General features: G+C 33.6%; 1 protein-coding gene across 1 annotated transcript; it reads right to left on the bottom strand.

The window, feature by feature from the left end:
* Window positions 1-2196: 2196 nt before the first annotated feature.
* On the bottom strand, window positions 2197-5695 carry LOC114406364 (exocyst complex component SEC15A-like). Its single transcript, XM_028369053.1, has 2 exons — window positions 5552-5695; window positions 2197-4697 (listed from the first exon to the last, which is right to left on the bottom strand). The coding sequence occupies exon 2, from the start codon at window positions 4674-4676 to the stop codon at window positions 2310-2312; it is 2367 nt and encodes a 788-aa protein (XP_028224854.1). The 5' UTR covers window positions 4677-4697; window positions 5552-5695; the 3' UTR covers window positions 2197-2309.
* Window positions 5696-12964: the final 7269 nt, after the last annotated feature.

Genomic DNA, 12964 nt, shown 5'->3' with positions numbered 1-12964 from the left:
TTGCTCATGGAAATGTTGTCTCAAATCATTTTTTTTTAATCCACTAAGATAAGTCTAGTAGTGAAGGGTTGAAATAGATGCATAGGAATTTAAGTTTGTTCTTCATTGCTATTATGCATTGTTTTTTATAGTTGTATTCATGAAAGGATAATTGTAAAGATTTACTTACTTTTTATATCAAAAAAATCGATTCCATCTTGTTTCCTTTCTATTTTTTTTTCTTTTTTCCTCATCATCTCACTTATTAGTTATTATATTTTCTTGAAATTGTTTAAAATTTTGTGAAATGAAATAACCTGACTAATTGTTTAGTAATTTGCTTCCTATTTTATTTTCTCAAATAATGGAATAAAAACTTAAAATTTTTCTCCACTTTTATCAAAGAATATTCTAATAATAATTATAATTTTATCTATTGCATGACATTCTATTTGGCAGGTCACTGGATATCCTAATGTGGCCTCAGTCATCAAATTATGGCATTACAGTGTACAGATAAATGGCAACTCTTGGTTCAAACTTCAAACAGTATTGTGTGATAATATTATTTGTTATCCAAACAAAAGTTATGTTACTACAAAACTCCCGTTTCCGTAAATTCACGTTGATTCAAAATTAATTTTACAAATATATATATATATATATATATATATATATATATATATATATATATATATATATATATATATATATATATATATATATATATATATCCAAACGCACACTAATAAGATGCTTGTGTTCAATATGACATTATCCTCACATGGATTTAGTAAAATGTAGAAATATACTCTGCCAATTGGGTCTCTGCTCTGGTTACTTTCTGGCTTGTCTGTCTCTCTGTTTCAAACAGGGATATCGCGGACTTAGGTCACGCACGCCTTATGTTCTTTTGACTGGAAATGATTCCTAATTTCCTTGGCACTTTTGACATGTTAACAGAAATTGCGTGCCTTCACCACTTATCCATATTTTATGAATTTGCTATCTTTAAATTTTTGCCCAGGCTTTATAATTTTTCTGGCTCCGCCACTGCATGTAAGTACATAGAATAAGCATGATACCGTGTTGACTGATTGTATTCTCATTTTTTCCTAAAATCTATATTAAAATACTTATTTTAAAATATCTGCCACTCGAAAGCTACACCAAGTCACTAATTCCATAACTCCATTATAAACCAAAAACAAAAGAACACCATCTCTATCTTCATTTTTTATTCCTCTCCTTTCACCTAACTTTTAAAATCAGAAATTAGTTTAATAACTTGGAGGGAGTGGGAGAGGAAAAAAATGTACTGACACTGGTTTGCCATGGTAAGTTATACATTACAAGAGAAACCCTTTTTGTCCCAAATAATTAAAGAACATAAATAACATGAGCATTCCTCATATTTCTAGAGTCAATTATCTGACCAACAACCATACAAGTCTCCTTGACTAAACCAGAGGTGAGTGGTGACACATGAAATACATTCTCTAAGAAGCAGAATCAATCTTGAGCTAAAAGTTCAACAACAATATGTGAGTATATATGATAGGTAACCCTCTCATAGTTTCATAATAGAATAATTAGAGAGTTATCTAGTTAGGTAATGCTGAAAGAATAAATAAGAGGGGAACATAGAGAGGGAAGGGAAAATATTTTGTAAAGGAAGCCCATATTCTTGTAAAGCTTTCCAAATCCCATTACCGTACTGCATTGGGCAGGGCTGGGACATTGGGTTCTTCATCAAAGATTCACTCTTCCATTACTAGCTAATCTGATCCAGTTTCTATCAATATATTACAAATAACAAGATGCTATAAATAAATCATACAAAACTGATTTCCTTACCTAGGAAAAAATATATTTATAGACAATAATGTCAAGCCAGTTTGAGTATAATTTGCAACATGTTCAATGGCCACCACCATTTTCCTAAGACAGTTAGAAAAGTGTAGGATATTGAAATGAGAAAGCCACAAGCAAAATAGATTAGCATGATCTGTCTTCATACATGTAATCAGTGTTGGGATCTATCAATACATTGCAGCATCTCTGAATGATGCAGTGACAATGAAATCAAATACAGATAATAACCCTCTGAACTTCTTTATTCAAGTGGGAAGGAGCATTTATTTGTGTGAAAGAGGCATGATGATATTGTAAAGAAACAAACTAGAGACAGAAATGATCTTTTATTACATGAAAAAAAAAAAGAATCAGAGAAATACAGAAACACTATTCATTCGGAAGTTAACATCCATAAATGAAGAACACTACAATTATACCCTAGTTGAAATGAAAGAATAGTTTTCCAAGTCTAGTCAATTGAAATCCTTAAGTCGCTTTTTGAGCATGTCCATTGATTTCTTTTTAGCACTTTGCTTTGTGTTTTTATTTGAAAGACTTCCAAATATCCCATCTGGAGAATCCTTGAATTTATCACAAATGGAGCCTACCATCTTATAATCCAACGCATAGTAGTTTTTCTCCCTTATAACAGGATTCATGAAGTTCTCAGGCTGACTACTTGACAGAAGATTCATTAATTGTCGTGCTTCTATCATACAGCTCTTAAAACTAGCTCCAGAGTAAAATTCAGCCAAGCCAGAACAATGGAACTTCTCATCCGCAAAACTCTCCAACATCCTAAGATCATTGTTGAAATTCATAACTGCATTTGCATTAAACCTTTTGACATTATCACTAAGGAAAGCAGCCACAATTGTATTGGAAATATGTTCAATTGCACTTGTCCCAACCTTGTACATAGCATCTAGGGGTAAAATTTGTTGCGCTGTAGACATTAGTGAATCAAGGTAAAAGATCACTTCATTTATGTAGTCATTTCCATTTGGCTTTGCCTCCTCAGAAGTCCAGTTGATACTTTCTACAAGATTCATATACTCATCTAATTTTGTGTTCACCAAACTCAGTAGAGTAATATAAACCGCATCCCTCGAAGTCTTGAGTAGCACCTTCGCGGTTAAAGTAGCTTGAGGCTTCTCAACTGATCGAACTGAGATGCAACACTGTTGAGAAGCATGTCGAAGGAAAAAGTCACAGGCTCTTTCAAGAACAGTTATGTTGGCAGCAAGCTGCATTGCTTGAGACACACTGATATTTCCACTATTGATTGTATCAAGTAAAGTTTCATTTAATACTTCTATCAGGAACTTATCCAAATACTTCCTCACAAAATCAAAGAAACCGGTACGTACACCATTAGACAAGTAATCAACAGAGCCTTTGATGAAGGATCTCACAATGCGACAAGCATCGGGTACCATCGAGGAGAATGGTGCAACATATGGAAAAGCAGGCATAATATCTGATGTTTGAATATTAAATGACAGAACATTATTCTCATAATCAGTATCCTTTTTTATCACCATTTGCTCATATGAGTCTTTGCCAAGAACATCAACAATTTGTTTCTGACATTCTTGCAAAAGAAGCCTATGGTATTTATCGCGGCTATTATCAAGCACATCAAGAAGTTGGCCAATGTCATATCCATATTGTCTAAGAGTAGAGGCAAGAAGTGTAACATAATCCTTAACTAGGAGAAGATGTGTGGCAGAGTTCATATGAGAGAATTGCATGTCCAACATTGATGTTACTTTTGCTAAAGCAGTCTCCCACATAGTTTCAACCTTATCAGGTACAAGGAGCCCACCAGCAGTCCTCAGGACCTTATCCTCCACTATGAAGTACCCTGCAATTTGAGCCAAAAATGTCTGATGTGATTCTACAAAAGGTTGAGCTGAAGATATCTCCAAATCTGAATTTAATTGTAACAATCTGTTCTTATAGTAATAGTCATGAAACTGCTCCAGGATCCCCAGGCAACTATGAATATGACAAGCGCGATAAAGAGGTGTGAGATCGAATTTCATGGCAGAATCCTCATCTTCTTCAACCACCAAATTATAAGCTTGATCATCAACTTCTGAAATGTTTAATCCCTCAGCCTTTCTTTTCCTTTCCAGCATTTCCTCATCCCTCTGGCGAACTTGTGCAGCACGACCAATCGCCGTTTGCCCAATTTTTTTACAAGAACTCCTTATTTGGACCATCCATTCATTAACTTGACTGCATACTTTCTTCTCAATGTGCAATTTTATGGAAGGTATTTTTTTCTCTATCACCTTTTTGAGAGCCCTGGCAGGAATATTCTGAATGTAACATTTCTCAAGTAAATCCACAGTTTTCAGTGCAGGATAAAACTGGCCTTCAGAAATGTGATTGTTGCACTTGACACAAAGCTCCAACACTTTTATACAGTTCTTTGACATTTTTATAGCTTCGGTCACATTCTTCTTGATGGTATACGATTCAAGAAGCTCCTCAAGCTTGATAAGAAGGGTAGTTCCAACCTGCTGCAACTTAAAATTATCACTTTGGAGCTCACTCTTGAGCTCTTCAGCATCAACTAACACGCCTCGAAGTTCATCAACTGCAAGGATGAATTCCTCATAGTGAGTCTTGCACATTGCCTCGATTTCAGCTTCCTTTTTCTTCACCACAAAATCGAGCTGGCGTAGGAGGCCCTCCGGCCGCCCCATTTCGAAGGCGTGCCTGACAAGAGGACTAATGTCATCACCATTGGCAACCAGAGTAGCTAGAACTAAGTCTTCTCCTTCGTCGCCATTCTCTACATGAGCTCTCCTTTTTGTTTTGACATCCATTGTCACTTGAATCCCTGTAATCTGAAAACACTCTGCTCATTAGAAGCCAAATACTAAACCAAGCCTAACACAAATTTATTAGATTACAGTAATTCTTATATGAGCACAATGCCTAAATTGCCTATAGAGACCAATGGAGATGTAAAATTCCTCCGATCCTCCCTCTACTATTCACAACCTTACTCTTAAATATAAAAACACAGAATTTACTGTTAGGGTATTGTGAATCCATAGAGACCAAAAAAAGAGGCTATTCGTTTACCAATCTTCCCCTCTTTCATTTTATTTTACATACAATTAAATTTTCTAATATTCCTTCTTTTGCACTCCCTTAGTGAACATGTGAATGAAATATATCTCCTAAAATAGGAACTCTTCTATAATCATATGAGCCACTAGAAACAACAACAACCATGAACAAAATAGAGTGTTAACCAATCAATTTAAACAAGCCATTTTCGTGGATTACAAGTTACAAGACTAAATCACTTCAACATGTTTAATTAAACAAAAAGAAAATATTCTACTAATCACTAAAGGATTTGGTTTAGAGATTAGAAACAGTCTATTTAGCTAAAACGCAAAAGGGATTTAGAACTCAATATGAAAGAGCTGCAATCCAACTAAAACATAGACAAAATAGGAAGAATAATGAAATTAAAACTCAAAAACAATCAACCCCCCCCCCCCCCCCCCTCCAATTTCTGCATGCAAAGTTTCAGTTGACACATTTGGATTTGGCTAATAATTATGTGATCAGATATTCAGAATATAGATTAACTTTGGGAAATTAATTAAGGAATTAAATATTCATGATCTGAGTGAGAAGCGAAAATTGAAACTGAAAAACTGAAGTGAGGAATTGATTGATGTACGTGTTAAGGTAGGTGACGGCGAGAAATCAGAGGCTGAGGCTATTTCCTTCTTGGTCACAGACACACACAGGCAGGTTTGGGTTTACGTGTTAGCAATAGCATACGTAAGTAGCACTCTCTTTTTTTCGTATCCATGCATCCCAATGCCAATGCCACGGATCCAATCCGAGGTTGTATTTAAGTTTTAACTTTTTCAGAAACTGTTTCCCATGATAAGCGTAGGAGGGATATAGAGAGAGAGAGGGGAGGCATTTTAAGAAAAGAAAAATAAAAAAAGGAGAAATTTAAAATTACTGTTATTTAATTAGAATGCATTGTTTTTCTACTATCATATCTAGATTATATGGCAAGTTTAGTTACTTTTTAATTATTTATTGTAAAGAGGTAGTATGTTGTAAAGAGTTAGTATGTATATATCTTTATTGGAGATACTTTAATTTCTTGAGCACCAAAGGCGATTATTATACGTAACAATTTTTTGTTTAGTATTTAATACAGTCACTCAGGATTTAAACTTAAGAACATGCATGCATGTAATAATTATTATATTAAGATGTTTTTCTTATTAGTTAAAAGCATAAAATCATATATAAGATTATTTTTTATTATTTAAAAATATAAAAATCTTTACAATGACAATATATAAAAGTTAAGTTATTATTATTATTATTATTATTATTATTATTATTATTATTATTATTATTATTATTATTATTATTATTATTATTATTATTATTATCATCTCTAGTTTCAACAAATATGATAAATTTTGGTTTTGATTAATTCCTAAAAAAATTGTTTATTTTAGTTTATATAAATGTAAAAGGTTATGAAAATATCCTTATCATCATTTACTAATGGTATGTCATGTATCTAGACATAACACATTACATGTCATCTCAAAGTAATTGTTGACATAATGTATCAAAATATATGTCATGATCACTAAATGATAATAGAAAGTGTTTAAAAAATAAATTTATGAAAATAAAAATTAATAAAAAACTAAAGATTAAAATGAAAACTACCTACATTTACTATAAATAAAATATGTTTAAACCCTATTATTATTTAGTTACAAACAAAGAGCATGATTGTTATATTACCTTTAGCGCCAAAACAGAAACTCATGATTGTTATATTACCTTTAGCACCAAAACAGAAATTCATTTATGTTTTGATTATTTATCAGTAACAACAACGAAAATGCACTTTCATTTTGATTATAAAAACAACAAAATGAAAACGCATTTTTGGGAGATCAAACTTCAGTTAAAATATGTTTCCATTCAAGTGTGTACAAAAATAAAAAACGAAACGAAACACATGCAAGTTCAATGAACTTACCTTCGGCAAGTAACTTCATCGTGAGATGCCAAACAATGGAATAACTTGGCTTTAGCAGTAGAGGACGATAATAAACAGAAAGAGTATAGGAAAATAGCAAAATAAGAATAGAAAAGGTGGAGAAAATGCGAGTTGAGTACGGGAGGAAGAATGCTTTTGATGTAGAGGTTAGGGTGGGGGTGAAGAAGGGAATCATAATGGGTATAATAGTAATATCATGTGTTTTGGTAAAATCTTGGGGTCTCATAGTAAACAGGATGGTATCAACAACATTTCCCTCCAAAAGGGATATAATAGTGATATAATGTGTTATTTTGTTTTGCAAAGTAATATAATAAAAGTATGATTCTGTTGTGTTCCTTGACCTAAGACACAATAGAAGTGTTCTTCCATTGTGTTGGTTTGTGAAAAACACAATGGAAATACATCTTCGTTCTGTTCTGAGTTGAGAAACACAATAAAATTGTATTTTCATTTTTTTTAAATATTTAATTTATTGTTTAATTAATTTTACTTCTAATTCTAATTTTTTTTTGTTTTTTTCATAGGGTGCATGCGAAACATACTTCCTATGTCTCAGATGCTAAAGTATATAGAGGCAACAACTTGTGATTGTGTTAGCACGTCGTGATGCAAACTTGGTTTAGCAGTAGCAGAGCATTAGGGACAACATGAGGCACAAGCACAAATACCAATTGTTGATCGTATCATTAGACCCCCATTTGGAGAAGGCCCTAGGGATTTGATGCTGCTTAGGTCATATAAAGACCACGTAGTTGGGCATGTTTGGATAAGTGAGCCCATATCAGAGTTGAAGCTGGTCAGCCATGGTGACAAGGTTATTATTCCTTACCCTACCCAACCATTGCATACAACTCGATTGGACCTTTAGAACTAAACTCTGAAAAGATGAAAAATATCTTCCCTACATGGTTGTCATCTTTAAACTTCATATAGTCATATTCAACACAACCATCACCTACATATGTAGGTTTACAGTAAAAAAATGTCAAGTTAGCTTATTCCACCTCCTATGGCATTCGTAACTACTTTTCTTAAAGCATCAAACAACATTTTCTCACTAATTTTAATGAATTTGGGGCCACAAGGACAATCAAACAATAGCCCTTCATAAGTTGATATCATATCATCATCATAATACACAACAACAACAATGGTTCCCTCCATCTACAAACCAATATGATGAATATCAACATAATGCATTGATTTACCTCAGAACACCAGTTCTATTTATTAGCATCTTGCATTGTCCTCTCGTGAGTTAATTATAAGCAATGACCAAGATTGCACCAACAAAATTGAAAAATTAGATTGCATCAAGCTCTACAAAGGCACTATTGGCTTGTCAGACCACCATAAATATGGTTTTTAAATCATAATATAAAACATTATTTTTACTTCTTAAAAATTAAAACACTTTTCATACAAAAAAATACGACATAATCATGATTTTGTTGTGCTAATCACTACAGTGGAATCACAATTATGTTGCACAAAGGGGATGAAAATAAAATAGCAAAAAGGAATCATACTTTTGTTACACACTTTGGGTGGAATAAAAAATCACAACAAATCATTTTTTTGTTATTAGGGGGTGAAAAGAAATTGCACAATGGAATCATGATCTCATTGTACACCTTTACAACAAAATCATGTTATGTTGTTATTCATTTTTTCACTCCCATATACAAAATAGAAACACTATTTTGTCATTTATTGGTCCAAGGGGAAATTCTAAGATAAAGCAAAAAGACACTCAGATCACATGGGTAATGTAATTAGCATTTATGGTGGTGTCAATAGTAAATTTCCATTCAATAATTCAAAATTTTTGAAAGCCTATATGGTTTTGGGCTTAATCAGCCCAAGCTGTACAAATTTACAATTTTTCTACTTTTAATATTTTTTATTTACTGCCTACTTTTAATGTTTAAGAGTATGTTTCTTTTTCTTTATTTTTTTTTAAGTTAGATTTTAAGAGGGTGTTACCAGAGAGTCTTTGTATAAGTTATTTTAATAATATCATGATACGTTGAACTTTAGATTGAATACATGTGCAAAATTGCTTGTTATTAGATTAACATCTGTTATGAGACCACCAAACAACCATGGTGCATTACATGGATTTTAGAAGCTCCATTTTTTAACCAAGAAAAAATAGATAAACAATGGTGCAATGTCCCATATGGAGTGAACACGACCAAACAAGAACATGATGGAAACATCAGCTAATTATATACATAAATGACTGCAAAAGAAAGCCACCATTCATACACAAAACACGTTGCAGGAAAATGGGAACACAATGCAAAAAGGTTAGGACCAAAACAGATTAAGTGTGCAAGACCATTTTTATGAATCGTACCCGACAAAAGTGGGTTAAATATTAGTATAATACTCTCCTAATTTGGTAGTTTTTAATAAATTTGAACTAACAATAAAAGTATGTTAGAACTTATGTTACTACTTACTAGCACTCTATTATTAATTGTTTGCTTTTTTTTTCATTGACATATATTGAATCTAATGGAGCATAACTTTTTTTTTTTCATATTGAAGAGACTAGAGGTTGTGAAATGCTTGAGTGCTTAACTCACTCAGCTGATCTATATTTATAGACTTAGGGAGTAAATACAATGTGAAATTTACAAGAATATTAATGAAGTTCTAGTACCTATGTACATGCATGTGAATTCCTAGGTACATGAATATGTGACTAACTAGGTACATTAATAACTATTCTTTATTGGAACAAGTACTCTTGCAATGTGTGGAACAACTACTCATACAATGTGTGTAATTCCAACACTCCCCCTCAAGTTGGAGCATATAAGTCAAATGCTTCAAGCTTGGAACAAATATTTTGAGTTCTTGGTCCCCTTAGAGATTTTGTAAATATGTCTCCTACTTTATCATTAGAACTAACGAATTCAGTAATAACTTCCTTAGAAAGAACTTTCTCCTGGACAAAATGACAATCAATCTCAATATGTTTAGTTCTCTCATGGAATACTGGATTAAAAGCTATATGTAGGGCTGCCTGATTATCACAGCATAGCTTCATTTGTTGAGTATTTCCAAACTTCAATTCTTGAAGAAGTTGTTTAATCCAAATGAGCTCACAAGTGGCTACAGCCATAGCTCTATATTCAGCCTCTGCACTAGACCTTGCAACAACATTTTGCTTCTTACTCTTCCATGAGACAAGATTTCCTCCAACAGACACACAATATGTTGAAGTGGAACGCCTATCAATGGGTGATCCTGCCCAATCTGCATTGCAAAATCCAACTATTTGAGTGTTTCCTTTGTCTTCATAGAGTAGTCCTTGTACTGGGGTCCTTTTAATGTATCTCAAAATTCGAATTACTGCATTCCAATGATCATTATGAGGAGACTGCATGAATTGACTCACCACTCCAACTGCAAAGGAAATATCTGGCCTTGTAATAGTGAGGTAAATAAGCTTCCCAACCAATCTCCGATATCTTTTAGGATCAGAATAAGGCTCCCCCTGATTGGGTAACAATTTTTTATTTGGATCCATGGGACTATCAATTAGTCTACAATCTGACATACCAGTTTCTTTAAGTATGTCTAATGCATACTTCCTCTCTGAGATGATAATCCCATCTTTTGACTGAGCAACTTCAATTCCAAGAAAATATTTAAGTTTTCCCAAATCCTTAGTCTGAAAATGACTAAATAACTGAGTTGAATTTTCCAAACCAAGCTCGTGGGGATTGTTTGAGTCCATAAAGAGACCTCCGAAGTTTGCAAACCAAGCTAGACTCCCCCTGAGCAACAAATCCCGGTGGTTGCTCCATATAAATCTCCTCTTCTAACTCCCCATGTAGGAATGCATTTTTAATATCCAACTGATACAGTGACCAATGATGGATGACAGCTATGGCAAGAAAGAGTCAAACAAAAGTAATTTTAGCCACAGGGGAGAAAATATCTCCATAATCTAGGCCATAAATCTGGATATAACCTTTGGCTACCAATCGAGCTTTGAGGCGATCAATTTGTCCATTGGCCCTAACTTTTATAGCATATACCCACCGACAACCAATAGGTTTCTTGCCTGGGGGAAGAGGAACCAGCTCCCAAGTACCATTATGCTCCAAAGCCTGCATTTCATCAATCATGGTTTGTCACCAAGTGCTTCACAAAGATTTTTAGGAAGAGAAACAAAAGATACAAAGGAAACAAAAGAATAGTACGAAGAAGAAAGACGATGATAACTTAAGAAGTTATAAATAGGATAAGAAGTGAGAATGGAAAAAATTTCAGATCGTTTTTATTAAGAAAACCCAAGTGCATCGAGAAAATTCATCAATGAAAGTAACGAAATATCTATAACTCATAGACGAAACATGACTAGGACCCCATATATCAGAGTGAATAACCGAAAAAAGGGAATTAACACGAATTTCAACATGCCTAAAAGAAGAACAGACATGTTTTCCTAGTTGACATGACTCACAATAGGTTCTTTATTTTTTCAAGACTCGGAACCATTATTTTTAATTTAGATAAATGTGAGTGTCCCAAACGTTCATGAAGGAGCTTTGGTGATGTGGCAGCACTGCAAACCCAAGAAAGATTAGACTTGAGGTAGTAAAGACCATGAGATTCATGTCCTACGTCAATCGTCCAACCCGTACCACGTTCCTGTATGACAAAGGAATTAACATCAAATGTTACTGAACAATTATGAGAACGAGTAAGCTGACTGAGAGATATTATATTGAAAGGACAACCAGGTATGAGCAAAACATAGTTTAAAGACAAAGAAGAAGTGGGTGATATATGGTTGATTCCTATTGCTGCAACTCTAGAACCATCATCTAAAGTAATGAAATGGGGAATTTTAGGAGGAGAGAGGGATGAAAATAAAGAACTATTATCAGCAATGTGATCAAAAGCACCTGAATCAATTATCCATGAACTTTGATTACTACCAGATTGGGAAATGCAAACAATGGAGTTATGACCACTTATAGTAGATGATGTTAGAGATTTCTTGGCAACTTTTAGCTGGAGATACTCTTCATAGTCAGCCTTCGAAAACTTTACCTCAGATGTTTCAGACTTTGAAATATTCACCGATTTTTTGGGGAATTCGTGAATAGAATAACAAGTGTCTTGTGTGTGGCCCACTCTCTTATAGTAAGAACATTGAAGATGACCTCCTCTTCCAACTCGTCCTCCTCGGTTTCCACAACCACCTCGTCCCCCTCGATTAGATACCATGGCAGAAGTTTCAATATTGTCAACTAAATTTCCTCCAATTTGGAGTGTTGGATATTGAGGTTGCTGTTTGGACAAAGGGACAAACAGGACTTTTGACCAAATGTAGAAACCTTTAAAGAACAAACAAGGTGACTCTAGATACCATATTGAAGAGACTAGAGATTGTGAAATGCTTGAGTGCTTAACCCACTCAATTGATCTATATTTATATAGACTTAGAAAATAAATACAATCTGAAATTTACAAGAATATTAATGAAGTTCTAATACCTATGTACATGCATGTGAATTCCTAGATACATGAATATGTGACTAACTAGGTACATTAACTATTCTTTATTGGAACAAGTACCCATGCAATGTGTGGAACAACTACTCATACAATGTGTATAATTCCAACATTTCATATTGAAATTAAGTTGCTTTCTCTAATAATATTTATATTTTAAAAGCATGTATCCAATTATTCGAATAATTACTTCATCTACTTTTTACCTAGCCTTTTTATCTACGTTTAACAACTATTTTAATACAAACATATGCCGTGTGATACTAGTTAATGAACAACTCTAAATCTGGTCCCATTGGTTATTAGTTACCGAAATGCAGTGCTACGGCCAAGTTTGAATGTTTGATTCAGTAAGTCGGGTCAAACACCCAGTCATATTCACATAACATTGGATGATTGGATTCTTTGAAATGCACATGAATGCATTGAGCAATCAAACACATTTGCATTTGAATTCATCCTGTTTCAATCTAATTGCATTTTTACCAAGCCTGACAA

This window comes from Glycine soja, chromosome 3 (assembly GCF_004193775.1).
Source record: "Glycine soja cultivar W05 chromosome 3, ASM419377v2, whole genome shotgun sequence".
NCBI classification, from domain to species: Eukaryota; Viridiplantae; Streptophyta; class Magnoliopsida; order Fabales; family Fabaceae; genus Glycine; species Glycine soja.
Note: the sequence above shows the minus strand (reverse complement) of the source record. Positions and strands in the feature narration are given on the sequence as shown.

What these genes read in the sequence shown, in the direction of transcription:
- LOC114406364 (XM_028369053.1), bottom strand. Translation starts at nt 4,676, where the DNA reads ATGGATGTCAAAACAAAAAGGAGAGCTCATGTAGAGAATGGCGACGAA.